Source organism: Falco rusticolus, chromosome 7 (assembly GCF_015220075.1).
Source record: "Falco rusticolus isolate bFalRus1 chromosome 7, bFalRus1.pri, whole genome shotgun sequence".
NCBI lineage: Eukaryota > Metazoa > Chordata > Aves > Falconiformes > Falconidae > Falco > Falco rusticolus.
In genome coordinates, this window is record NC_051193.1 from 53,358,430 (window position 1) to 53,385,825 (window position 27,396).

General features: G+C 39.8%; 3 protein-coding genes and 1 long non-coding RNA gene across 14 annotated transcripts in view; 1 reads left to right on the top strand and 3 right to left on the bottom strand.

Annotated features, from left to right (window-relative positions):
- Nucleotides 1–406: 406 nt before the first annotated feature.
- Nucleotides 407–12,136, bottom strand: EIF2S1 (eukaryotic translation initiation factor 2 subunit alpha). Its single transcript, XM_037394377.1, has 8 exons — nucleotides 12,006–12,136; nucleotides 9,876–10,117; nucleotides 7,637–7,716; nucleotides 7,012–7,163; nucleotides 4,199–4,305; nucleotides 2,269–2,366; nucleotides 1,219–1,362; nucleotides 407–948 (listed from the first exon to the last, which is right to left on the bottom strand). Exons 2-8 carry the CDS (start codon nucleotides 10,114–10,116, stop codon nucleotides 823–825), a joined length of 948 nt encoding a protein of 315 aa, XP_037250274.1. The 5' UTR covers nucleotide 10,117; nucleotides 12,006–12,136; the 3' UTR covers nucleotides 407–822.
- Nucleotides 12,137–12,402: 266 nt separating this feature from the next.
- Nucleotides 12,403–22,794, top strand: ATP6V1D (ATPase H+ transporting V1 subunit D). The gene is made up of 9 exons (XM_037394378.1): nucleotides 12,403–12,555; nucleotides 15,232–15,349; nucleotides 16,524–16,603; nucleotides 18,023–18,090; nucleotides 18,777–18,821; nucleotides 19,285–19,388; nucleotides 19,816–19,882; nucleotides 21,356–21,434; nucleotides 22,016–22,794. Exons 1-9 carry the CDS (start codon nucleotides 12,515–12,517, stop codon nucleotides 22,155–22,157), a joined length of 744 nt encoding a protein of 247 aa, XP_037250275.1. The 5' UTR covers nucleotides 12,403–12,514; the 3' UTR covers nucleotides 22,158–22,794.
- Nucleotides 20,319–22,009, bottom strand: LOC119151041. Its single transcript, XR_005105280.1, has 2 exons — nucleotides 21,631–22,009; nucleotides 20,319–20,973 (listed from the first exon to the last, which is right to left on the bottom strand). It is a non-coding gene; the product is annotated as an uncharacterized LOC119151041 (long non-coding RNA).
- The window catches only part of MPP5 (membrane palmitoylated protein 5), a 60,678-nt gene continuing 56,013 nt past the window's right edge, over nucleotides 22,732–27,396 (bottom strand). For 9 of the 11 annotated variants that reach the window (XM_037394368.1, XM_037394364.1, XM_037394363.1 and 6 more), the window contains one exon: nucleotides 23,633–26,758. In XM_037394368.1, the coding sequence (XP_037250265.1) occupies nucleotides 26,582–26,758 (177 nt within the window). In that variant the 3' untranslated portion in view covers nucleotides 23,633–26,581. The other 2 variants (XR_005105279.1, XR_005105278.1) reach the window with 2 other exon arrangements.

Consider the following 27,396-nt stretch of genomic DNA (forward strand, 5'->3'; position numbering starts at 1 on the left):
AAGATCATGCAGCAGTGAGCTCACAAATACTGCCTATTTTGAAGTATGAGTAAGTTCATTAAAGCTCCCGATATATTCACCTATAGGAGCAAAGTGCAACTCTAAGAAATTTTTCATTTATCAGCTATGTTTATTGGAATGGTAACAAGCTATTTTCAGTGTTTTGAAGTTCTCAGTCCCTAAATACAGATGATAAACAAAGGAAACGCTCTTTTGAACAAGTCTGCATCAACAAACTTGCAAGAAAAACATTTTGTTCCACTCATCCTTGGCCTGATTTAAAGCAAAACAAAGCAAGCCTTTTCAGTGTTAAAGGGGTGTCACTCACTGATCATACCCTTCCAGGTTTTATATTCACATCACTCTAGGCCATGTGACAAGAGAGGGGAGGGAAAAAACAAAAATCTTGGGAGTTACATAGCCCAGAAATTTATTGAATATTTTCTCAAATACATTTTGTATAGAACTGCTCAGCTGGCTTGATTTTGGTGCTCTCAGGAAAGATCATTAACAGATGCACTGAGCTGTAATCATCGATTAGGAATTGTTTTGTATAAAAACGTTAAGCATGGAGCTGCAACCTCCTTCTGGCCAAATCTGTGTCTTGTATTTGATACACACCTTCCTTCAAAGGATTCAATTTTTGTGTAAGTTGCTGCATCAAATATTATTTGGAAGAGCCTTTTACATTTTGGTCTTTTTAGAACAGTTAAACCCTTCTACATTTGACTCTGAAGTTTTCAATACTGGAAACATTTAGTCCAGAGTGTTTGCAATGGAGACACTTTTCACATGGTCTCTCTTCTAAATATCCCAGGACATTTAGTCTTCAGTTTTGGCTTCCATTTCCTCTGCATCATCATCCCCATCCACTTCAGCGTTTTCCCTCTCCAGTCTTTCCAACTGCCTTGCAAGCTCAGTCTCATCTGTGTCAGTAACCACCTTGGGCTGAAAAAAACCAAACATATGGTAAACTGTCATAAAGGAACACCACATATAGTTGTAGACTCTGATTCTACATAAAGAGCAAGAGATAAAATACATCCTGAAGTCACACAATAAAACCCAGGAAAATCAGAACAGCCATTTGTTTATTTAAGGAACACAGAAGTTCAGGGTTGTTTTTTTCTAAAACTTCTCCTAGTACTATTGATCTTGCTCTATTTTAAAAATGTTGTGAGCAAAAAAAAATAATTTTAGAACGTAATGTGTTCTTACCTCCATCTGCACATTAAAGACTCCCCTCTTCTCCTCAATTTTTTCTTTAATTACAGCCATGGCTTGATTCAGAACAGACAGTCCTTCAGTTCTCTCCAGTGTTGTAGTAGTCATCACATAACGAGGAGGGGCTATCAGATTAATCTAGCACATTGTAGGGATGGGGTGGAAGGCGAGGGGAAAAAACAAAAAGAAAACTCAGTAACAAAAACAAAGCCAGAAAAATATTGCAAGCAGAGTGAGCAACACTGTTCTGAAGGTACAATACGCAGAAGAAACAGTTTCCCATTAGAAAAACCCTTTCTAGAAGCGTAAACAACTTGGACTGAAATAGCAGACAAGGAAGAGCACAGCTTGTCTGATTTCCAGTATCAGCATTGATTATTTCCACATAGCATGTCTATTTAGACCACTCCTGTTAAGCAGAGAGAACATCCACTTTGCAGATCAGTAAAACAGCCCATCACATGCTTTTTCAAACAATTAAGAGTGTTACAACTTGTACTTTTTTTTTTTTTTTTTTTTAAGATGACTGAATAGGTAAACTTTTGCTTTTGTTACAAGAAACCATAAGAAAGCATTTTCAAAGACAGAAGTACTTTCAAGTTTCTTGGAAACACTTTTTCAGTAATATACTCAACATCCTAAAATTGTTGGGGAAGAAAAACTAGGCCTAGGTACAGCTGCCATTCTCCCAACACTCAGACGTATGTGGAGCAAACATTCCTCTTCTTACACAATCTTAGACCTGAAAATAAGATTTATTGCTCCCTACCTAAGGCTGCAGGCATGCAGTGTGCCAATACCAGACTTTAATAAATTGAAGAGAATACAGCTTCTTGAACTCGGGAAGCCACAGCACAGTCACAGAAACAACTGTCAGCACGCAGCTGAAAGGAAGCATGTTACAGACCTGCTAGAGAAGAATCAGAAAGCAAGATGGCTTCCCAGCCTCAGCTATATGATTGTGTCAACTACAGTTCACGTTATTTGTACCCGAGGGCAACAGGGAACTTTACTTCTGATTTCACTATTAAGACAGACACTTACTTTAATGGGCATATTCTCCGTGGAACAGTTCAGGCCTGCTCTCAAAGCTTCTTTTACTGCATCTATACCTTCATAACCATAACAAGCCACCTCAATATCTAGGGCAGAGGAATAAAAATAATAAATCTTCAAAATTACCTAAAGCTGTAGAATCTTTAAACCTTTTTAAGTTAAGCCTTAATAAAGCTTTTTAGCATCCAGTGTTCATCCTTCTTCAGTAGCTGCCAAAACTGAGGAAGGTTTCACTTTCTTGACTTGTAAGTTGAGGTAAAAGTCTTCCTAAATTCTTTAGACATACATTTTATACTGTGCTTGGAAAAGCCCAAATATGAAATGATACACCCACATCCACTCACCTCTCACCCAATAAATTCAACAGGAATAATTATGTATTTTGCACAAAGATATGAAGATATACAAGCAATAAATTCCAGGAAAAAAAAAAAAAAGATCTACCAGAAAAACTGAAACTTAAAAAAGAACACATCCACAAATTCAAGAAATTCTGTCAGCAATTATACAGAGGCATACTGGCATCACTTGAGGAGCACTGCACTTTTTAATATTTTTTTTTTAATGTAAGTTATATTGACATATAGTTAAAATGGTAGTCAGCCATAGCTTTCTGTAGATGTTTGGAAATTAAGGCATAGGCTAATGCTGGTCATATCTGTAATACCCTGACAAAGATTTCTTTACGTATGTAGCCATGGTGCAAGACTAAGGCACACAGAGAAGTTTGTCTCACTTCTAGGTGACCAACAACAACCTGGTGATTCCCAGGTATCAGAAACAAATTCACAGAAGAGCATCCCAGTCAGACTCAAGATGAGGCTACAAGCCAATGGAGAGTTTCTATGCTTGTTTTGAAGACAAAACTGAAAACAACTTAGACCATCAGAGCAAAATACACAAGATTAAGTAAGAGAAAACGCTTGTCAGGTAACAAAACTCATGAAGTGCTATTCATATTAGAAATTTCATTCTTCATGGCAAGCAAATCCTACTGACACTTTGAAGCCTATGCCAACTCATGGTAATCTAAAAAGCAGGTAAAGGAATTCTTCATTACCTTACTTTTTGCACTCTCTTCTTGACTTCGCTGTCATGTGGGTACAGCTTATCTTTCTCTCCACAGTAATCAACAAATAATAAAGTGCTAATACTCTTCAATACATCCTTGCAGAGCAGAGGCAATTTCTCAATCTAGTTAAAAATGTGACTCTGCTACATTGACTACCTGTTCAATGGCAAGCATACTTTTAGGCGGTTGTTAGCTGTACAACCAGATTTACAGTTTTTAAGTATGCCTTCTTAAGTACTGCAGTCACGTGCTTTTTCTACCCACACTGAATTGAGAAGAGACAGAGTAGCTCATACACCTTATGAATACATCGGACATGTGCCAGGCTTGAGATAATACATTCTGCTGAATGGTTTGTCATCAACCAGTTAGAAATACACCTAGCGCAGAGGCAGAACTATTTTCACATGTTCATGGGTAAGTGACTAAGACACATGTTGTAGCCATGCTACATGCTGTAGACAGAGAAGAATCATCCCATTAGGGAATCAACAAATCTAACACTTTGGATAGTGAAAAAGAGTATTGTGGATGCAGTTAATAACTGTAAAATATTTAAATTCACCATATGCCAGTGCAATATGACAGATTGCATTATGCATCAGAACAATTACAAGGAATATGTAGTTCGGGGGAAAAAACCAAAAGCCAAAGCACCTTGCACTTTGGGATAGAACTCAAATAGGTGTTTTGCATGCAACCTTGATTAAGGTGTCTTAATTCTGAAAAGTTCCACTCAAATATCAGCATTCCAAACCACTAGTTTTAACTGAATTTATAGTTTGCAACAAGACACAATAACTTCAGTGTCAAGACTTGTTCAATGAACATCTGGAAAGAACTCACCAGCTCGGATTTTGACTGCTTGCGGTGTCAGACGTCTGTTAATATTGTCAATCAATACACGCCTCTCTTCCTCTGTCAGATCTAGGCTGTCCAGGATTGCAGGGTCTCTAAGCCAAGCAAAGCAATATTACAGAAGTTATATGGAAGTAGAATATGACACAACATTAACTTCTGGTACTATTTCAATATTCTTATGCATAATCCTAGAGATCTACTAGGCAAAGAAAACAGGGAAATTTCTTAAGAGTCCATTGAAACACTGGAAGAAAATACACACAGCAGTTTTCAAAGTATTTCCAATTGGAAGCATTATACAACAAAGCGGGTAAGTAGTTTACTCAATCTGTTCCTGGAAGGAAAGATCTGAATTATTTTTTTTTTGGAGCAAAGGAAGGAGTTCTGTCCAGCTCCGTTTGTATACAATACACAGAATGAGACAAGTATCTAGTTGCTTAGTATTTACGTTCCCTCCAATGTGAATATAAAACCACACTGCATGAAAGAGAATCCATGATGAATCTGAGGTTTCCGTATTATTTTAGCATTTCATTCAAATGCAAGATTTTTGTCATTCCACAAGGTAACCTATACTTGTTCCATGTCATTCTGTACTTTTTAACAGTAACTGGATCACAGACAGATACTCATCTGCTGGCTACATTCTTGGCCAAAGAAAAGATAAAGGTTTTTTAAAATCACAAGCCAGTATTTCAAAATATGGAGACGAGAGGCAAACTCCTCTGCTGAATATAAATTAGCAGCTCTTATTTTAAGAGGTGCTGTCAATTCTCTATTGCTGTATTAATTTTATCCAAAATATATCCAAGACAGAGAACATAATCAAAAAGCTCCTCACAAAACCTGTTCCTGTTCTTCAGAGACAAGAGTTCCAGTTCCCTAAAAAACAAAACCACACGACCTACAATACTACTAGTAGGCAAACATGAACTGAAATGGCCCAAAACCCAAGAGGCAATATTGGGAGATTGGCCTCTGCTACTAGTAAAACATCATCTTTCATGGTTTTATATACTAAGTACAGATGGTAGAAGCGCCAAACATAAGCAAACAGAACCCACAAATATGACAGGTTTTACACATAAAAATATGAACCTATATGGCAGAAGTGATTTAATGGACATGCAAATTCTGCTTCTTCATTTACAATCAATCCTGTTAAATCTTGGAGTTATTTTCATGTGCGTTTGGTAGGCATTCAACAAATAGGTCCCTGATGTTTAATTTTTACTGATAAGAGGGTAAATGTACTTTAAAGTTTTGCCACAGGTATCATGCCATGTGAAACCCCAAAACACTAATCTTCAGCACTAAGAAAGGAACAGCAAGTCAAATTCTTAGCGGGCACACTAAGCCCCTCGCAAGCACTTCAGTACACACAGGAAGGCAACAATAAGCACGTTTTTCTGCTCAGCCACTATAGCTTTATGTAGGATCACAATGGGAACAAACAGAAGTTGCAGTCCATTGTCAGAAATCTTAAGGCATTACTGATGGAAGCATGTTTTGAGAACAGACAGCTCCAGAAGTTTGTGCTGCAACCTGAATTTCAGATGAAAAATAAATGGCATGTGTGTTCAGGAATTTTTCTGAGAAGCTTGAACAGCCAGCGTAACAAGTTTTTTTGTTCTTCCAATACAGCTGTTCACTAAGTATTTATCAGTTACAGAATGATCTGGAATTCATTCTGCAATGCACCCATATTTGTCCTTTATCAGTAAATCTGCTATCATTAGAAAATTATTATTCTGTGAAATAGAACACACCCAGTCTAAATGAGGATACAAGTTGCCTCTTCCACAAAACCACAGAGCTGGTTTTGAGCTGATCAAAATGCTACCAAGTACCCTGCTTCTTAAAGTCAACAGAATTTCTAAAATTTTTTTAGTGCCATCTAGTGTTCAACTCAGGTTTATGTGCTATAAAAGAGTAATACTGGAAATTATTATTGAGAAATCCGGTTTTAGATTGCCAATTTCACGATACAATCTTTAGAAGGAAACCAAAGGTTAACTCTGAAAGCAAATTAAAGTATCACACTCCATTAAAAAAATAATTAAGAGCAATCTGTATCAGTGCATATTCCCTTAGCATCACCATTTCCATTTCTTTCTGTCCATAATTCTATTTCTAAATTCATAATTCCATTCCCATTCTTTAAATTCGGAAGTGTACGGAATTAACAAGCCAGCCTGTTACATTTAAAAAAAGAAACACTCTGCTTGTGCAGTGGAAGAGTGAGAGTCAGCTGTGAGTAGAAATGTCTTCAGACACAGAGGCAGACATTTTTTGTAACACCTGCTTGCGACTCACAGGCAAATTCTGACAGACAAACCAAGATCAGTGCTGCTTCTTCCGTTAGAAATGTCACAGGCTCATCTGTAGCAACAGAAATCTCTCCAGTGTTTCTTTTCTCACATGTTTCTTTTATACTCAAAACTTTATTCACCAATGCCTCAGTGGTTCTCCACATCAAATTCAATGACTGCTTTTAAAAGTCTGACATACACAGAGTGGCAGAGTTTAAGATGGATAAAAGCAAGTCAACTCCAAGCCTTCTTTCTGAAGGGCATTGGGAACTTGAACAAAGCAGTAAGACAGGGAAATCTAGAATAAGCAACTGGAAGACTGATGTCAAAATTTACTAGGTGTACTTTACAAGTACAGTCTGCATACTAACATCGGGGGAAAAAAACCCAAAAACCAAACCAAAAGAACACTATGATGGATCTATTCCGGGAAACACTTCTCTGCAATCTGAAATAAGCCCCTAGAAGTAGAAAAGATGTCCTTACGAGACTGCATGCTTGAATGCATCATAAGCACCATATCCTGGTCTTTTGTACTTGTCATCAAATACCCAGGCAGTTCTCTGGAACAGACTCTCAAGCTGCTCATCCTTAGTGTACTCCAAGACTTCAGCAACATGGCGAAGGATGCTATAAACCTGGAACACAAAAGGAGTGTTAAAAAACCCAGAACAAATACTGAAAACAGACAAAAATTGAGAATAAAAAGTAGTCTTTAATGGTAAGCCTTCTACTTGGAAGCATAAGACCACACAATAGTAAGGGCGAGAGTCAATGCCTTAAACTACCTGCATCCCTTCTCAAGAGAAGTTGTCCACAGTGTGCTAAACCAGCATATGCTTTTGGATTTCTGATCATTTAAATAAACCCTTTTACATCACAAATTTCAACCGACATCTTACTTGATCTATTCATTAAGCAGCAGCTTACCAGACCACTCACAGAGAGATAAATTGGTTTTATATATATCTGCATGGGTAAATGAGAATCAGAGCGTGCCTAATACATGAGAACAAGACTTCATTTTCATACTGTCTTATATCTGTGCATTTTGGTTGCTCAGGAAAGACACTGAAAATACATAGTGCCTGAATATAACAAAGTAACTTACAGTCTTTGATTTTGTGAATTTGTCTTCACATTTGATTGCCTCCTCTGGAGAAACTCTTCTTTTTGACAAGTCAATATAACCTATTGGGGAAAACCATTTTGAAAGTGTCAGGCATTGTGCAAACTAAATCAAACTGCTTCTAGAGAAAAGCATAAAGAATATACACTCTGGTTCAGGATTTGCCCCTTGCCTACATTATCCCTATGCGTTGCTACAGCAAGAAACAAAACAAAATCTCAATGCATTGGATCAAATCATGATCTAAATCAGGATATTAAATTACTCTTTCATCTGTAAATACTTACAAGGGTAAATCTGTTGTATGGCATTCTAGAAAAGTACTGCCTTAATACTTTCTCTGCAAACTTAGAAGAAACATTCACAATATTTCAGCAGTGATCCATTTTTATGTTGCTGTACACTGATTTGGCAAAAATCACACCAATACACAAAAAAGCGAGTCTGACATATTTTTGTAGTGCTCAACTCAACTTCATTTAAGGTTGGCACTCCAACAGTTTCCTAATAAAGTAGGCCTGGCCTCAAATTCTGACTAACTCCTTGGATACCCTTTTGGGAGAACTGCCTGTGGAAAAAAAAAAAAAAAATCTTTTGAACCACTTCTTAGTGAATTGGAAAGGCCTCCATCTACTTCTCACAAACTACAGGTTCCCCAGAAGATCCAATAAGACCATGATGTGAATTCCAGATGTGTTTCTTTGTTAATAAGAGAACAAAATTAATTTTTAAGAGGAAGTATTCTTTCATTAGAGATGCTGGGAAGCTTATTTCACTTTAGATCTATATGAATTAAGTTTCTTCTTGTCTTTCTTTCCTCTCTGCTTTTTCTTATCCTGTCATTCATTACTTAATCTCAGTGTTAACTGCAGTTTCAAAAATATTCTAGAAAAGCATGTTACTTGAGAAACATCACCCCAACGATCAGGTTTCTACGATAGGCACTCAGTGGTTATTTTTATTTCTTTATACCTGGATATAGATTTTAAAGATTGCATGGAACAGTATTATGAAAATCCCACACGTTCTAAATAATATACTAAAAAAACCTTTAGAGTAAAAGATATAAACGTTCAGAGAACAGGAAGAGACAGTTGCCTGTACAATCTCAAGTTGCAACCTCCAGAATTCACGTGGCAAATAACGACATACATGTCATCTATTTTATAGTCAAGGTTCAAGACACGTTCACGAACAGGATGGACTGTGAGCATTAAATGCTCATCATTCAGATTTTTATTTCTACATCAGATCATCCTTCTCTTCAGTTACGACTTAGGTACATAGGTATCTCTTCAGTTACGACTTACTACATAGGTATCAAAAGAAAAATCCACTTCACTATAGTTCATTGACCAAACATGGAGCCAGTGAGGACCCACTTAGAGCAAATACTTCCTGATGTGATTGACCTTCACTATCCCAATTCAGAAAGGACATAGAAGAACAGTAAGAATAAAGCATATTGTTCTTATAATGCAAAATTATAATAATTCAAATATTATATGCAAAATTATAATAAATGCAACAAGCCAGCCTGCTGCATTTAAAAAAAGAAACACTCTGCTTGTGCAGTGGAAGAGTGAGAGTCAGCTGTGAGTAGAAATGTCTTCAGACACAGAGGCAGACATTTTTTGTAACACCTGCTTGCGACTCACAGGCAAATTCTGACAGACAAACCAAGATCAGTGCTGCTTCTTCCGTTAGAAATGTCACAGGCTCATCTGTAGCAACAGAAATCTCTCCAGTGTTTCTTTTCTCACATGTTTCTTTTATACTCAAAACTTTATTCACCAATGCCTCAGTGGTTCTCCACATCAAATTCAATGACTGCTTTTAAAAGTCTGACATACACAGAGTGGCAGAGTTTAAGATGGATGAAAGCAAGTCAACTCCAAGCCTTCTTTCTGAAGGGCATTGGGAACTTGAACAAAGCAGTAAGACAGGGAAATCTAGAATAAGCAACTGGAAGACTGATGTCAAAATTTACTAGGTGTACTTTACAAGTACAGTCTGCATACTAACATTGGGGGAAAAAAACCCCAAAAACTGAAATAACATTTATAATAATGCAAAAAGATAGCACAATGATGGTCTTTATTGCTTACGTGCCTTAAGAAAAAAACCTTTGGCAAAACCAATGGATACCTAAGCCACACAGTTTATCTGCATTTCTCTCTATGAATTCCATCTTGATATAGCTCACAACATTCCCAAATACCTTTCTCTTTGTCAACTCTTATGACCACAACGCATTCATTCCTCCCGATGCGGATGAGTTTGTTTATGGAACGAATACGTCTTCTGGATAGCTCACTGAGAAGGATCATGCCTTCGATATTGTTGTACTCCAGTAGGCTGACGTAGGCTCCCATTTCAGCAATGGACCGAACGTTGACCATCACTACATCTTCCACTTCTGGAAATTTATGCTGGTAGAATCTACAGCTTAGTCCTGGCATTCTGGAATTTGAGCAGAAAGAAACAAAGATTTTATTTCACAGTACCTCACTTCCTTCTCCTATAAACATGGTAAAAAATCAGCAAGGGACAGTGAGGATAGAAAGGAACACTGGTGCAAAAAGTTGCCAATTATAAAAACAAGGCTTGTACAATTCACGCTTAGATTTTAATAGAAATTAAATAACAAATTAACTAGTATTTTAGTATTACCACAATCATTTGATGAGATGCAAAATTTTTGCATTAAAGTAGAAGAAGCTTGCTACCCAGAGTTTATTATTCACTTCAACTGTCATAGTACCCATACATAGCACACCGTAGTGAAGAGACTTCAAGTGGTGAAAAGGTGGCGCTGCACACTTTAAGATTCATCTACATGGGTATGCACATGAAGCTGTGTAAAATTTTAAATCAGGATTTTAACAACACGAGGATAATATGGGAGAGAAGCCTGCAGTGCTCACAAAGATATTTGTATGCACATAAGACAGAATATGAGAGGCTGAGAAAATAAGAGGTAGAGTGAAGCTTCTGTAATACTGAAAAGGAGCAGACCCTACACTCCAGAAGATGACTTTCTAAACTCAGCACAAGATGTTTGGAATAATCCTGTAAGACCGGCTCCCGAGGCCACCTGTCAGCAAAGAGAAAAAGGCAATCTCAGAACAGAAGATGGAACTAGCCTGACATGAATGAAGCATTAAAAAAAAAACAACCAAAAACCCAAAAAATCCTGAACACCTGAAAAGCAGCATAGGATTCTTTCATTATACATTAAAAAAAAATATTAATGCTTCATAATCATGTAGTGACAAGAAGGAATGCTTAAACTGCTTAATTTTCCTGATGATGAATCCAGAGTCATCACCACTAAGCAGTTTAGTTCAATTCCTTTGTCTAGGTCTAAAAGTTTCACACAGAAAGCTTCCTACAGAACTAGCAGAGGCAAACGTCACACTCCTTCAGAAGGTTTGCTGTATTCACCATTTTACAGTTTTACTCTTGATCTTTCCAGCAGTGCTAATGCTTTCTAGTTACATGAGAACTTAAAAAGAGAATAAGATGGCGATGCCAAGTGCTACGTACACATGGCCACACAATTTAGAAGACTGTGCCCACCCTTATTTCCATTCCTAACTTTCAGAAAGGGAAAATACAGACTAGTAAAGGATTCCAAAAACATTCCTCTAAAGGTTCCATATAATTTGAAGCCGAACAAAGAACTCCAAGATTAAAAATTTTACAGTTCGCTTTTCTAGTCCAGAGTTCAGCTCAATCCTACATGTCTACTTACGCGACACATAACAAAGATATATCGCAAAGCAACAAACCCCGACCACTGCAAGCAGGAACGGACAAACGCTGCTCTGCACACAGAGCATCCCACTCTCTCCACAGACACCAGCTTTTTATTTTGGCCTTCTAAGGCTCAGGAGCAACTCAGTGCGCACAGCACAATGCTGGAAACCATCGCTCCCAGACGCTAGAAACGCCTGGGCAAAGGTTTAGGGCCCCCCGGCTGCACAGCGCCCTGAGGGAACCGGCAAAAACAGGGTAACTCCTGGGCAGGCCCCCCCGGCCGCCGGAGCGCGGCTGACGCGCAGGGCCCAGCGGCCCCCCGGAGGGAGGCGGCCCCCGGGGCGGCCGGGCCGGGAACAGCCCCTCGCTGCACCGTCAGGGCGAGCGGCGGGCCGGCCCCGGGAGCGCGGCCCGCGGGCGGGGCAGTTCGCAGCTGCAGCGCCGGCCCCGCCAGGGCCCCGGCTCCCGGGCCCAGCCCCCGGGCCCGGCTCTCGGCCACGCCGGGTGTCCCCCCGGCCCCGCGGGCTCACAGCAGCGCCCCAGCCCGGAGGGGCCGGGCCCGGAGGCGCGGCGGGGACGCGGCCGGTACCTGCCGACGGCTGAGGGGTTCCGCTCTGCGTTTGCGGCCCGGAATGTCGCGCTGGTCCCGCTCCTGCCTCAGCGTGCGCCCGGCCACCACCGCCCCACTGCGCAGGCGCCAGCCCGCCCCGCCCCGCTCCTCCGCACGCCAGCACGGCGCCCCGGCACCATGGAGTCTGAGCGCCGAGGCAGAAGGTCGGCCTTTGCTAGAGCGCCCCCCCGGGACCGGCCGCTGGGAGCAAGGCGAGTGGATGGAGGCGGAGACCTCCGGCTGTGACAAACAGACCCGGGAGCCAATCACGTCACTTTCTTCCCGGCCCCGGGGGCACGTGATCACGGCGACAGGCGCGGGAGGGGGAGCGGCGCCGGCATCCGGGTGCTTCCTCCGCCGGGGCGGCCCCTCGCAGGGGCGGGGACAGCGGGGACGGCGTCACGTGACGGTGGCGGCGGCGGCGACTGCGGTGACAGCCGGAGCGGGCCCCGCCGCCCTGTGCCCCGCCTGCGCCCGCCGCCACCACCATGTCGGGCAAGGACCGCATCGAGATCTTCCCTTCGCGGATGTGAGTGGCCGCCGGGCCGCGCCGCGCGTCGGGGCGGGCTGGGGGGTGCCGCGGGGCGGCCTCCGCCGCTGCCCCCACCGCGCCGGCTGAGGGGCGAGCGGCGCCCGGGCCACCCCCCGCGCGGCCCTGGAGGGGCGAGCGACCCCGGGCCCGGCTGGTGCCCCGCGCGGGAGCGGCGGGGGCTCGGGGCCGTGCCGGGGCAGCGGGAGCGGCGGGCTCGGGGTCGTGCCGGGCGCCCTCAGGGCTCCGCTTCCCACCTGGGCTCCGGCGCTGGAGATCGTTTTGTTGGCGGCGTGTCCGCTGCTGCTCCGGGCGCTCTGCGCCTGCCGGAGGGCTCTGCCTCTGGCTTTGTGTAAAACGCCGCGATAAGCAGCTGAAGGCCGCGGTTAGATCTCAGGTTTTCTTGTCAGGCTCAAAATTAGCTGTCAGCCGTCAGAGGGCCGTTGCACGGCCTGCTACCAAGACGCAAGCAGCTTCGAGAGTGTATGTGTGTGCGTGGCTACCAAAAATCATGCAATTATGCAAACCTTTATGTTAAAAAGAACCATTTGTAGAATATATGTATAAGAAAAAAATGTACATAGCGAACCATTGCTTCCTTTTTTAATAGATGGTACTGCTGTACAAGAAGTTGGCCACAGTATTTAAAAAAGGAAGTGAAAAGGCCTGAAGTCCTGTGGACAGAAAAATAATTTTCCAGATCCTGACGGCAAACTATTTGTCATGGAATCAGATGTCTCCTGACAAGGCTTAGAAAGCTGCCAGCCTTGGAATGAACACAAACAATTGAAACTGATCTGCTAATAAAATTGCTGTTTTAATAATGCTGTTCAGTTTCTCTTCAGAACCCTCCAGGACAGAAAGACTTTGCCTTAAGGTGAAAGGCTGTTTCAAATCTTACATAAAATTAGATTGAAGCCTGCATGTAGTCTTTATAAAAAGATGCCTTGCAGGACAGAAAATCTCAAATGTAAAAGAATAATTATTTCCCCGTGTATGAGCTCAGGACACAGGCAATAACAGTTTATATGAAAAGACCAAGACATTACATGGTAAAGGTTCTGTTTTGAAACTTAGTTCAGAAATAAGTTATTGCATATATAAAGTCATCTGGTCTTACTCATGCTCTTTGATAGTGCTCTTTTCATTCAGCTTACATGTCCAGGGAGGAGGCACTTCAGTTACTTTTAAAAGGCATCTGATTTTGCGGGCTGATATGTCATTGTGGCAAGAAGGTGGTGATGTACAAAGCCCTAATACTTACGAGCCGTTTCAAATGAGGCAACATACCAATAATGTGGCTGATGTTCTGATAGGGATGTAAATTAGGAAGATGGCCTGCCTCTGCAACAGTTATTTTTGTTAACTGACAGAATTTCAAAAGGTTTGGGTGGTTTTGGGTTTTTATCTTTATGAAGTGGCTTGCAGGTATGAGCGTCTTCTGTGCTGGATATTAAAAAAGCTGCTCAGTCTCCTTGACAGTAAACAAGACTTTATGCAGTCTCAGAGCCTGTGAAATCTTGCTTGAACTAGAAGGTCAGCCAGTCTCTGGCAGGTGGTAAACAGAGACCTGCTTGTTGTGAAAATAAAGCTGCCTTTTTGACTTTGGGGTTTTTTTTTTATCATAAACATTCAGAAAGGTTATTTGTGCTTTTCAGTCATAAGTACTTTGTACACATTAATGGAGCTATTCTCATCACATGCCAGTAGATGTGGAAAGTAATGGATTGCACTTGTGGGTAGAATCTTAATTATACTTAACTTTTTCCAAGGTCAGAGAGGAAGCGTGTAAGGTTTCTTTCTCTTCACATTGAGTTGACTTAAGTATTGTCCTTTGTGTGTAGTGGCTGTGTGTACAAAGGTGTAGCTTAAGTTAGCACAGCTTGTGCTTTTTGTAGTATAGTTCCTGATATTCTAGTTAACTTAAATCAAAAAGATTCCTGAAATTAAAATAGATTGCACAGCAGAGAGGGAAGGAAGGTTTGCATCCTTCTTCAGTTCCTAATTCTGTACAAGAAACCTGTCAGCGTGGTACTGGAAGTAAAGGATAGATATACAATGCTACAGCTGGCTTAGCAATATCCCTTTTAAATTGATGCTACTTCTGATTGTCTTAAATGGCTTGTAAATCTCCTCTGCAGCATATGGAAGATACAGAATCATCGTATATTCTTTCTTTAAACCAGAATGTACAACTGCTGTATCTTGTTGCTCTGTAAAATCAGAACACAGCAACAACAGTTGTTGAACACGAAGAATTTGCTGTGTTTTCTGATTTTGAGAAGATGACGTAGCAGTAAAAGAGCTTAAAAGCAGTACCAGTGTCTCACTGACAGTGGACTTTTGGGGTAGTTTGATTTCTGGTACTTGTAAGTCATGAGGGAAAATGAGCACTTATTTCCTATTATGGAAGAGCTGAAAAATTACTTGTCTTTTCCATGATCTTTGACTTCACAGATAATAACTTTGTAATTCTCCTTGATGATGGACATAAATATAATAAATTCCCTTGATTTTAAATGGGAATATAAAATTCTATCTTGAAGTGGCTATCCTGTTTTACTGCACTGATGTTTCTTGGTTGCTTCGTAATTTCAGTTATGTGCACATTGGAATACCTTGCATAAATTTTTTCCTAACCCCTTCAGATGATGCAGGACATTTTCACTTAAACAGGGCTCAGACCATCATGAAGGCTCGTTTGAAAGGAGCCCAAACGGGTCGTAACCTCTTGAAGAAGAAATCTGATGCTTTGACACTTCGATTCAGGCAGATCCTTAAAAAAATTATCGAGGTAGGTAAATTAGAATTTTCCTCTGTTTGGCTCACTTTATTTGAAATCTGTCTTTTTCTGTCAGTTGTGCATTCCTGTTCTGCTAATTTTTTTAGGTAGGCTGGAAGGTAGGACAATTTTGTGGATAACCTGGTTTTTGTAAATGAGACTACTGAGGATAGATGAGCAGAATTATGTTTTTCTGGCTGCAATGATACAGAGATTTTGTGTGAGCTAATATGCCTCACCTCCTTCCAGCCACTCCTGGGCTCTGCTTTCTTTTGTGTCCCAAGTTCACTAGCATCATTTCTACATTACAGGGAGTTCACTCTGATGCTGCCAAATACTTTCAGGAGTGGATTTAACATGTTGTGTAGCCCTGTTTTTGTTGTTTTATCTTGCTTGAGAGGATACTGCAGATTTATAATGTTTTCTGCACGAGGAGGTACACTAGAAAGCAGTTTTGTCGAGCTGGAACTTGTTCCTTTATGAAGAAACATGGAGTCCTGCATCTTCCTTTGCAACATGAATGACAAATCTAAGATATTCAGTAGAGCTTAATATGGCTTGTTATGTTCTACCATACTAGATGGGTTTTAGTTGTACTGCTCTGGCTGCAACTGCTATCCATGGTTAGCAGCGGTGCTTTGTTCCCATGCTGTAGACAAGCTCTTTGCACTGTACTTTTGTTCCTGTAGACTAATATACGAAGGCTCTTGCTTCTCAACAGCATGTGTTTTAGCTTCAAGTGTGTAAAAATTGAGGAAAAAAGGAAGTAGGAGGAAGGCGCAGCTTCACAAAGCTGCATAAATCTTTATATTGAACACCAACTTCAGCTGTCTCATAGTATTCAGTACAATGTCAAGTTAGAGTGCTTTCCTACCCAGCCATTTTATTGTTGCAATTTAGCCCCTATATAGTAGAATTGTATGATTATTAAGACAGACATGTCTTCTGCTGTTTCGGTGAGTTCCACACTGGATCAAGGAAAGATCCGAAACACTTCTATTTCTGTCAGTCACCTGGGACTTAAAATTTGCAATTTGACAGTAAGCTACACACAGAGGACTTTCTGATGCTTTTAATTCTCATTCTTCTCTTTATGCTGTTAGTTATGTATCCTGGAAAAGGAGTAACAATGTGCCTTGTAGTTGCTGCCTTTTTTTTTTTTCTTTTCCCGCCCCCCCCCAAACAGACTAAGATGCTGATGGGTGAGGTGATGAGAGAAGCTGCCTTTTCACTTGCTGAGGCAAAGTTTACAGCAGGAGATTTCAGGTGAGGATTGCTGATCTTCCGGATGTCCTACCTGTGGGAAAGAGCTAGCAAAAATTGTTGTTTCCTCTTTTGGAAAAAAGTAAAATTCTTCAATGCACTTTAAAAAGAAAAAAAAAAAGAGTGGACAAGGTAGGACAGGATGAACTGAATGAATTCCATTAGGTAAAGGTGGGAGGCATCATTGCAGGAGAGAGATAATTTTTATAATGAAAAGAAAATGTATATTCCATTGAAAGCTAAACAAAGTGGAAAGATTAACAGAATTTACTTCATGTACAAATCCTTGATTTGAGAAGGCGTTGCTTTTGCAGTTGGACTATAAAATGTAGGGTAACAAGAATTTATAGTGGAGTATTGGATTATTTATTATTTTGATCTTTCTTGTGAATTTGAGGGCCAGATGTAAAGTGTGTTCTTTTCTTCCATTAAGTGATACAGTCATTTTACTAACTATTCTAACCTAATTGACCTCTTCCCTCACTAGGGCTAGTGAGGGCTATATGTGAGAGGGGAAATGCATCTTTTTCCTCCAGTAGGATATTTCGAAATTGTATTCCAATAAATCACAGTTCTAACTAGGGTGTTTGTGTAATTCATTCAAGTGTGCGTAGATCTTCTGGAATAAATTTGGGGAACTGTTAATGATTCAGCTGATGGCACTGCCAATTAATGGGGAAGAACTAAGTGATCAGATACAGTAGTAGTCTGTGTGCTGCTGGAGAAAAGTATTTTTGCCCTTTTATTTGGATATGGTGCTGTTTCCTGTCCTAACCAGTTGCAGTGTTTAGCTATAAACAGTAGTCAGATTCCACCCTGTAAGCAAACTGTACATCAATAAAAGAGCTGGCTATGCGTGACCTGTTCTTGGAAGACCTTAAGACACTTCAGAATTCTTCAAGACAAACTGTTGTACAAGCTTAAGTTTGATAATATAATAAAGTTAGTGGGTAAATAAACTCAAAAACATTCTGAAAGGACAGATACGTACAAACTCAAATGAACAAAATATCGTGGCCTTGGTCCGCAATGAAGCCTTGAAATTCCTTCACTTTTATTGGGAAAAAACCTCTTAATTTTGATTAGACTCATTAATTTTAATTATCTGTTAAAATATTTTAAAGTAATTTGCCAGATAGCTGGCTAGTTTTTAGCTATGCTTTGAATACTTGGTCTGAGACATTTCTAAAGTTACATTTCACAGTCTCTGTGTCTTTTACATTTCCAAACATTGCTGTAAACATACTTCTTTCAAAGCTGCTCCAGTAGCTTCAAAGGCTGTGCAATGAATGGCATAGAGAATGGAGCTGAAGACAATTTCCAAATCTTTACAGCTGTTTGATAACTACTTGATCTTGTATATAATGACTTAATGGACCACTTCAGCTTTTCTGGTTAAGGTGTATGTTTTCTTCTTTACAGTACCACTGTGATCCAAAATGTGAACAAAGCTCAAGTCAAGATCAGAGCTAAAAAAGACAATGTAGCAGGTGACTTTTCCATACTATGAGTATTTCAACTCTTAAGGGAATTGTGGGAGGAGGCTCTGAAATACGCAGAAATGTATCCAAACGCTGTCTCCACTTTATTTCTCTTATTCATCTAACAGGAACACTTGTAGTTTGCTGGGTTTTTTCACATACAGCATATAATTTTTATATTTAGTTATCCACCTGTCATAAAATCGAGTGTGGGTTAAATGCAGTCCAATTTCTAGATCTTCAGACAAAGCGTAACTTCCATAGACCTTTGCTGAAAAACAGATTAGGAAATTAAGTATCAAAAATTAAATAAGTTTCAGGAAATTAAATGTCAATAATTGTCTATGAAGAAAACAAAAAATATAAACCAGGATTGAATGGCTAACATATTCCTTAAGTACAGGAACTATGTTACAAAACAGAAACATAGTAAAACTGAACACTGGATAAACCAGAATACTTCTCTGAATTTTTCATGTCTAGATCTCTGTGATCTCAACACAATTTGATATTCCATATTAATGTGTCAGAACCAGCATGACTTAAATCATTCCAAGCTATACATGGAAGATGTTGGAAACAAAGCTTCTGATTTTAATTAATTTATTAGAAGCAAATGGGGCAAAAGTGAGTTGTACCTAATAAATCTATAACTCTTTATGTCTCTTACAAACATTCTTGTTTACTTTTTTCAGGTGTAACCTTGCCAGTTTTTGAGCATTACCAGGAAGGAGGAGACAGTAAGTACAAAACGAGTATTTTCTATCTTACACGTACCTGTGGCTACTTTATACTAATACAAAAATACTTCTCATGTCATGTTTTGCTGATAGGCCCTTTTACATCATAGGCATGGGTGTACTTAATTCCTCTATGATGCTTTGTCCTGTTCCTGTGACATGGAGGATTAGGGACTACAGTGGATTTTGATTTCCTAAATTACTGAGTTTTTCAGATGAGGAGGAGGCTTGTCTTGAATTACCAGGTTTTGAGACTGGCAGATCTTCCTGTGGACATGCACAACAATGATCTGCAGTAACGTAAACCACTATAAAGACAATTTGTTAATGGGCAAAGGCTTTAGCTTGTCATTTGCTGAGCTGTCTGTATCCCTGTAGTTTGTAAAGCACCAATTTTTACCGAGTAAGAAAACACCATAGTAGCAATAGCAACAAATGTTACTTGATGATTATTTTTATTCAGGCTATGAGCTGACTGGCTTGGCCAGAGGTGGAGAACAGCTGGCTAAGCTGAAGAGGAACTATGCCAAAGCTGTGGAGTTGCTTGTGGAACTGGCCTCCTTACAGGTTGGTGAGGAAAAAAAGGGGATCATGGTTTTCTCACTTCTGAATGAAAATAACATAGTCTCAGTGAGTGTAGCTTAATTCTTTGAGCTGTACTGTACTCCGTTAGTCCCAGTGCTGTACAAAGTTGCAAACCTTTTCCAGCCATAAAACAGTTATATCACTGCTCCAAGTAAGTCCTTATTCCTTGATGGCCAAGAAGAAACTTTCTTTGGGGAGTTGGTATTTGTAACTGTTAATGTGCAGTATTCAGTGTGTTACTAACATTAGTAGAAAAAAAGTCTGCTTCTACCATGAATGTAGTCTGTAAAGCTACATACATTACAGACTTGGCTTTGGCTTTCAAGTGCTGTTTGGTTTCATGTATAGAATTGATGGAAATGCTGAATCTGACTTGTTGTGTATTAATTATTTAATCCCATTCCATCAGACATCCTTTGTTACTTTGGATGAAGCCATTAAAATAACAAACAGACGTGTGAATGCAATTGAACACGGTGAGTATTTTTCTATTTGGGATGAATAATGTTTTTCTGTCTCCATGCAAGATGTGGAGCAGGGTCATGGAAGCCGCTCCCCTTTTGACTGCTTTCTCAGTAGTAGTAGGGTTTCTAACCAGTTCAAGAACTCTTCAGAAAGCATTACAATGAAGCATATTGCAAGTAAGAAAAACAAATTAAAAGCCCAGTGGAATGGACCAGAGTACAGAGAGATAAGTGAATATGCAAACATGAAAAAATAATCAGGAAGATGTATTGAAACCTACAGAACAAAGATTCCACTAACACATTCTGGAGTCTTTGCTACTTACTTTAATTTATTTGGTCAAGTCTGTTGACTAGAAACAAAAGACAGGATGTTTCTATGTGTTAAGATGTTCTGACAGGATAATAGCTTTTAAAATGTGGTGGTGTCCAGTGGAGAGCTGGTTACTTTTTTTTTTGTTGGTTTTGGATGGAATCACAGAGCAGGCATCCAGAGAGAGATCTTGGTAACCTCTTCAGGTTTGTGTTACGGGAAACAGAAGTGTCTTGGTGTCAATACTCTGGTGTTCTTCTTCCATCTGAATTCCTTATCCTTCACATTCTTGTTTGTAAATCTGTTTCTTGCAATTTCTTAAGTACTGTCTAGGTGCAGTATCACTGTGATTCCTTTTGCTGCAGTATCCAGGGTGCTTTGGTTATGTCACGTTCCTTTCTGACTTGTCGATGGCTCAGATGTAATCATCTTTGCATGTATGCAGTAACTTATTTCAGTACACGACTCTAAACTGTCCTTTTCGGTACTGTTTCATAGGCTTGTTAGTTTGAACATGCAGGCCTTATCTGTAGCTTATCACTCTGCAAATTCGACTGTAGAAAAAGGTTTCCTCTGCAGCCTTCCAAGCAACCTTGGTAGTGCTGATAACAGCTTTCTCCTTTCAAGAAGTGGGTCTGACACACAGCTTGCCTCGTTGGGTGTTAAAGATTTGTTTAATGTCTTACCTCTTCCCTTGTGGTGGTGTTCTATTTGAATATTTGTTTTCATGATGGCTTTTTCAATCAGATCAGAATTATGTGAGTAAAAGTTCAATATAGAACAGAAGTATCTGAAAGAATGTGATGGAAAAACATAGTTTTAATTTGTCTTGCCTACCTCTTGCAGGACTTCAACCACTTCCATGGGGAAAAAGGACCGTACAGACAATCAGGGATCAGTGCTTACTGATTCCATTGCATCTTTCAAAAGAACATGCTACGGGAGATACTGTGATATTCAGAGTGCTAGTTTAGTCCTGGACTTACTGATGAGAACAGTTTTGTGTACTTGTCCATAATGAAATAGTATGATCTTTCATGAATGACATTTAAATTTCCCCTAGCCGAAAGAATTACTACATTGACTTTAAACAACCATCGGTGCACTGCGTTAGATAACTTCCTGGCTAATATAACAGCAGTCCAACATCTTCCTTATTTATATTGTTTTAGTGATCATTCCCAGGATCGAGCGTACTCTTTCTTATATCATCACAGAACTGGATGAACGAGAACGAGAGGAATTCTACAGGTAAATACCTAAAAGAACACTAGACTTGTCTCTTAAATAGGCTATTCCTCAGAAAGGACTTAGGAGAACTATTCACTAAATCTGAGAGCAAACACTTTTAAACATGACCTGGTTCTTAACTGCAGATTGATTTCCCAGAGCTGGGTACTTTGGAGATCTGCAATTACTTGTCTGAAAGTTCGAAATGAATCCCTACCATTAGGTTGTACATAGCTGTCATTATCATTCTTCCAGAGGGAACAACATGATTACGCTGTGCTTTACAAGGACACCTCTGCCACTGAGGTCAGTGTTCTGGGCTACCTGAGGCAGAAATGTCAAACCTGAAATTAATTAAAGAAGAATTAACTTCAAGACAAGCAGAGCAGTATAACAGTGTTTAAGTTCAAGAATATAGTTTGGATGAAAATTTTCAATGGCAGCTAGCAACAAAAGCCTTTTGCTATTTGTTCCAGGATTTTCATTTCCTGGGAAACTTCTCCATGCAGCTTTATCACATCCAGGTTGTATGGCTGGGTTGATGCTAGACTGTTTCATGAAAACGTGTTTATTTCACAGATAAACCACATTCCTCTTCACAGGTTAAAGAAGATCCAGGAAAAGAAAAAAGTATTGAAAGAAAAATCTGAGAAAGAACGGGAGCTGCGGAGGGCTGCTGGAGGGGAACGTGAACCAGCCAATCTCTTAGCAGAAGAGAAGGATGAAGACCTTCTCTTTGAATAACCCAGCACAGTTGTCTATGGAGCAGGGGACCCAGAATACAGAATGTGCAATCGCGATATAATTCAGGACACGTTGCCTCATTGATACTTCTTGTGGCTTCTCAGTTGGTGTATATGCAAGTCTTGAGTTGCATTAATGGATTGTGGATTTCTCCTGGGACATTAGAAATCTGGGAACTTGACTGTGGCATAGGGGGAAAAGGAGAGATGAGTCAGGTGCTTTACTATCAGGAAAGCCTTCTATTGTGTGTTCAGCCTGTTTCTTCACTTAGTAGGAATGACTGTCCATAGCTGTGGTTTCCGCAGGATAGCTCTGGATTTGCCTAAACGTATTCTTTGATTGCTCCCCTTCCTAGTGGAAGCAGAGGAAAATGTTTTTTTAGGGAGGGAGATGCATTAACATTCTTTACTGCTGAACTATTCATGTTCAAGTTGCTTAAAGCAGGTATCGGCACAGCTGAAGTTGAATGCCAGTAAAGGCAACTCCAGTTTTCTAACCTGTTGATGAAATCCACAGTTTTCTGTGATTTTTGTTGCACGATTGTTACCATTGGCCTAAAACATCTATGGTTTTAATTAGGGGTTCTGCCAACTTGTGTACTGTCTGTGCTAGAAACAAGTAAAAATTTAAATCCTAATTAATCTGGTGTTTGGCTCAAGTTGCTAGAAGGTGGTGGTCTTCAAAGCTTGTCATGTTGATTTCAGAACCAAACCTTTGCTTCATCCCCTACCCCCAACTCAGAATCTACACTGGGCACATCTCTTTTCAGCCTGTGCCCACATTCACTTAACCTCGGTAAGTAACCAAGGAGAAGTGGCTCCCTCCTGCCACAAACACATAGAAGCTCTTTTCAAGTATCCAGCTACATGTCGATCCCAATCTTCATCACAACCGGCAGAATGGCAAGCAAAGCAGGGTTGAATGTAGAGTAGTCCATCCTTACTATGATTCTTCATGTCCTAGGCTGATCAGGGGAGTCTAGGAGAGTAGCTGATAAGCAGTCTGTCACTGAACGCTGGTCCATTTGAAGCGCTGTTTTCCTAAAGACATAAGTTTGCAATCAGCAAATATGCCATAGCAGTAGTACCAGAGACAATGTACTAGTATTACTAGTCTCTTCAAGCATCTTGTTTTAAACATGATCCAGCACTTAACTGCAGATGCAGGGTAAGTGCAAGGAAATGGATTTCTATTAACACCTTAAAAAAGTCATTTTATAATTGAAGCACAAGGCCATTTCTTTTCTCTCTTGAAGCTGAAGGCAGCACAGCAGAATAGTAAGTCCATACAGTGTCGTAAGGTACAGGTCCAGCTTGAAAGAGAGAAACTGCAGATCTGAGGACGTTACCTCTCCCACTGGATGCATGGTGTCAGAAGGAAGAGAGAACGTCCTTGAGGGCACCGATGGGTCACAGCATCTTTCACGCATTCAGCAAAATGGCAGAAAGAAGACTCCCAAGATCCACTACAAGAAGTAAAATTGTACAGTGATTTATTTTAAATTTAGAAATATTTTACATTTTTACATTAGTGTGCAGTTCACGATGTCTCAAAATACAGAGTGCAGATACACATCTAAAAGTACAATGTGAGGCTAACCACAGGTCTCAAAGTTACCTTAATTACTTAAGGCATTAACCACCCCCATCTTACATTTAAAAAAAGTCACATATAATTACATTCCAAAAAATCTTTCATGCAATTCAGCTAGCAGTTATTTTTAGTTAAATCTGGACTGGTAAAATTGCAGACACCCCCATTTCAGTCTGATACAGCTCAGTACAAAGGCTGTGATAAGGTTGAAGCGTTTCACTAGTCAAGTTTGCATATCTTCTTTTACTGTCAGGGGAATCAACACACATTCATTAGAGAAGACAGAATAATTTCTTACGGAAGGTAGTTCCAGGTCCAAGCTGGCAGCAGCAGATGGACAGCCAGGTACATTTTGCAGTGCTGCTCAAGACTTCCCTTTCAGCAGGAGACAAAGCTAACATCGGTTATAGACTATCATAGCACCTCTCTACATGGATGTCAGCGAGTACTGTGTGCCTTGGGAATTAAGGGAGTAGAGCTAAACTTCAACATTCTTTAAGTCTACATTCAAAAGCTTATTTGTATAAAACCAGCTTCTGTGCACAATTTCAGAAAAACTCGGAGACAAACGTTAGTCAAATACATTAATGGCATGAATTACTGTGACTGACACTTCCTATGAATGCTGAATACCTAAGGGGGTTCAGCAACCATCCTGAGGCGATTGTGACTGCAAGAATTTGGACAGTACCTATGCAGCTGAGCTAGATTACCCTTAATGAACGTTTTACTGCTCTGCTTTCCACCTTCTTGTCCAGCTATGAAACAGTCAATACCAGAAAGCCTAATATATCTACAATAATTTTTCTTAGAAAAATTAATACAATATTTTGTCATCTATGAAACACTGTCTTATCCACTATACCTGAACACTGTAGTTGTCATAACCTATGGATTAAACAGAGAATATGCCTGCAATGTGAGGCAAAAAAGCCATTATTTTGAATACCCAGTCCTTGGGCCAACAACTAGCATGTTACTATTTCTGAATCAAACTAAAGATACAGTTTCCAACTCCTTTTCTTTCTGAAGGGTCATTACTCATCCCCACTAATTTCTTAATTGTTTTTCAGCCCTAAATACAAGTTCAACCAGCAAATAATTCTGCTTTTAACAAGACAGGAATGCACTCTATACTTCCATTTTCCAATACAAAAACGTACTGAATGTTAGTTCAGTAACTAGGTTATCTGACAATTTTGGTTTTACCTGCTCTATACTTTCAGCTCTCTAACTATGGGTGTGAATTTGTTCCATAACATTTGAAGAAAGAATATATGCAAGACAGAATGGAAAAAATTAACTACTTTTTCATCCTTCAACATTATACAGGAGTGAACTACACATTGACCTAACTCCAGTGTTTTACCTGTAGGAACAAAAGAAAACACCATGGCTAAAATGGAGATATTCACAGTCAAGGTTCTTTGTGCTATTTGAAACCAGAACAGCCAAGATACTACTATTCAGTTAGCTTCAGCAACAGAACAGCCCTACTGCACATGCATAACCTTAGTAGTTAAACCTTCACAGCTCAGAATCATTTGAGGATGCAGAATGCTCCCATCTGCTTTGCAGAACACAACTAGGATACAAACAGACCTAGCCTTTCATTCATTTGTTTTGAGTTTTCTGTTTGCTCTAACCACTACAAATATTCCCCTTTCTTGTGACTTCTCAGTCAGTTACCAGTGTTTTACACATACTTTCACTGCAGTACTGAGCAAATGCAGGACAGTATGTTAGCTAGTGAATGACAACACTCATTTATAACAGTAGCTACATTCAGCTATTTTAATTCCAGTTAGTTATCCATTAGACCAACAGCCACAAGATGAACCATTTGCAGAGATTAAAAACCCCACTATCTTCCAATGTTCAGCACATCAGTCTGTTTTAGTCAGTATGCTGTTATAAAACATGAGAACTTAAGTTGACTTTTAAGCAGCATGTCTTATAACTATATATTCTTCACAAAAATATAACCTCTGCCTTTCTAAATATTTCTACAGATCTGTGGAAAACAGCGGCTCACATCAGTCACTATGTTTTAAAGAAAATTCCATAAAAATATCACATCTAAAAGATCAATATAATATTCATCTTTGATTGGACCTAAAAGAATGTGCAGTCAAATCTGATTTAAAAAGTCTGACTAAAAAGACGCAAGGATTGAAATATTTACATTATACACATTTTCCAATTACAGTGCTATTAGAAAGTGGAATGTTTGAGAATTAAAATATTAACTCAAGCTCACAGGGCAGCTCCAGACCAGAGCAGCATCTTCATTCTGGTTATTTTTTGAACAGGAGAGATTTCTCATTAATATTAATGTTTTTCATGTGTACATTTATTTCTCTGCCCAATGATCTGTGGAAATACGCTCCTGAACTACCATCACATCCCATAAAGTCATTAAGTTAAGTGTTAAATAACATTCATATTTATAACTATGTGACAGCATGGACTGTATATACACACACATATACTTTGATTTCATAAGGGTGATTCTAGGTAAAAAAGGGTAGATTTATATATAAAAGTAGTTGCTAGAAAAATCTATCTAAAGCTTTAGAATTTAGTACTGACAAGGTCTCCATTTCTAGACCACAGAGAAAGAAGACTTGGACAATCTTTACATCAGTTAAATCGGCTCCCAAGCTGATTAGCGTATTTTTCCAGTAATACGCAACTCCACTGGCAAAGGATGCAGCAGCCACTGAGGTCTAGGGCTCACATGCATTTATACTAGAATTGGGCAGACCTACACACGATCTCCTTGGAAAGATTACTAGATTGAAGTCCATTTGTCCCTTGAAATTACTCTCTCATCGTAGCCAGGTAGAGGGCACCCACTGGGGTTCTGTGTCGAGTTTGTTTATTAACCGAAGTAACTCCTGATACGCCTTATCAAGATCAGAATTCACAATTGCTGTGTCAAAGTAGTGGCCATTGTTCTGTTCCATCTCCCTCGTCTTCTCTATGATTTCTCTCAGCTCTTCTGGCTGCAATCAGAAACAGAGCATTAGTGTATGCCTGTAAGCCTCTACGCCGCAGCAGCAGTGTAGGGAAAGGTAACCACCTGACTCAAGTCTTTTACGCAAGTTTTCATGGTATTGCTATCAGCTGTTGAACAGTTTACAACACTGAACTGTGACACACATTTGAAGGGTGACGGCACTCAAGACAGTCCTTCCTGATTGGCCATAAATGGCAAACAGTAAATAACTGGCCCAGACTGAAGTAAATTAAGATGATCTAGCACTGCTCATTTTATGACATTCATCTTACTGAGGCTCTTAAAGCATGTTTCTGAAAAACAATTACATTGCTAAACCCATTATCCTTCTGAAAAAGTCTGGAGATGGCAGAGATAGTGTGAGAGAAAATGTGAACGGTGCAGAAGACAACATTCCTCTGAAGATGTAGCACTGCAAACACCAAACAGCCAAAGGCAATGGCTATCACAGAGTGAAGTATTTTAATAAACAGCACTGAGAGCTATATATTTAAGTTGATCAAATCGCTACAGCATCAGGTAAATGACATTGCAGAAAAATGGAAAACTATTTTGGAACTGAATAGAATATGTCAAAAAGCAAGAGCGCTGGCACATGTAGATAAAGGATGCAAAAGGAGAAGT

What these genes read in the sequence shown, in the direction of transcription:
- EIF2S1 (XM_037394377.1), bottom strand. Translation starts at nt 10,116, where the DNA reads ATGCCAGGACTAAGCTGTAGATTCTACCAGCATAAATTTCCAGAAGTG. An exon ending in AGCAGTCAAAATCCGAGCTG is followed by an intron (nt 2,367 to 4,198) that starts GTGAGTTCTTTC and finishes CCTCTGCCCTAG; the next exon opens with ATATTGAGGTGGCTTGTTAT. An exon ending in TCTTTAATGTGCAGATGGAG is followed by an intron (nt 949 to 1,218) that starts GTAAGAACACAT and finishes GGTTTTTTTCAG; the next exon opens with CCCAAGGTGGTTACTGACAC.
- ATP6V1D (XM_037394378.1), top strand. Translation starts at nt 12,515, where the DNA reads ATGTCGGGCAAGGACCGCATCGAGATCTTCCCTTCGCGGAT. An exon ending in TGGAACTGGCCTCCTTACAG is followed by an intron (nt 19,389 to 19,815) that starts GTTGGTGAGGAA and finishes CCATTCCATCAG; the next exon opens with ACATCCTTTGTTACTTTGGA. An exon ending in GAACGAGAGGAATTCTACAG is followed by an intron (nt 21,435 to 22,015) that starts GTAAATACCTAA and finishes TCCTCTTCACAG; the next exon opens with GTTAAAGAAGATCCAGGAAA.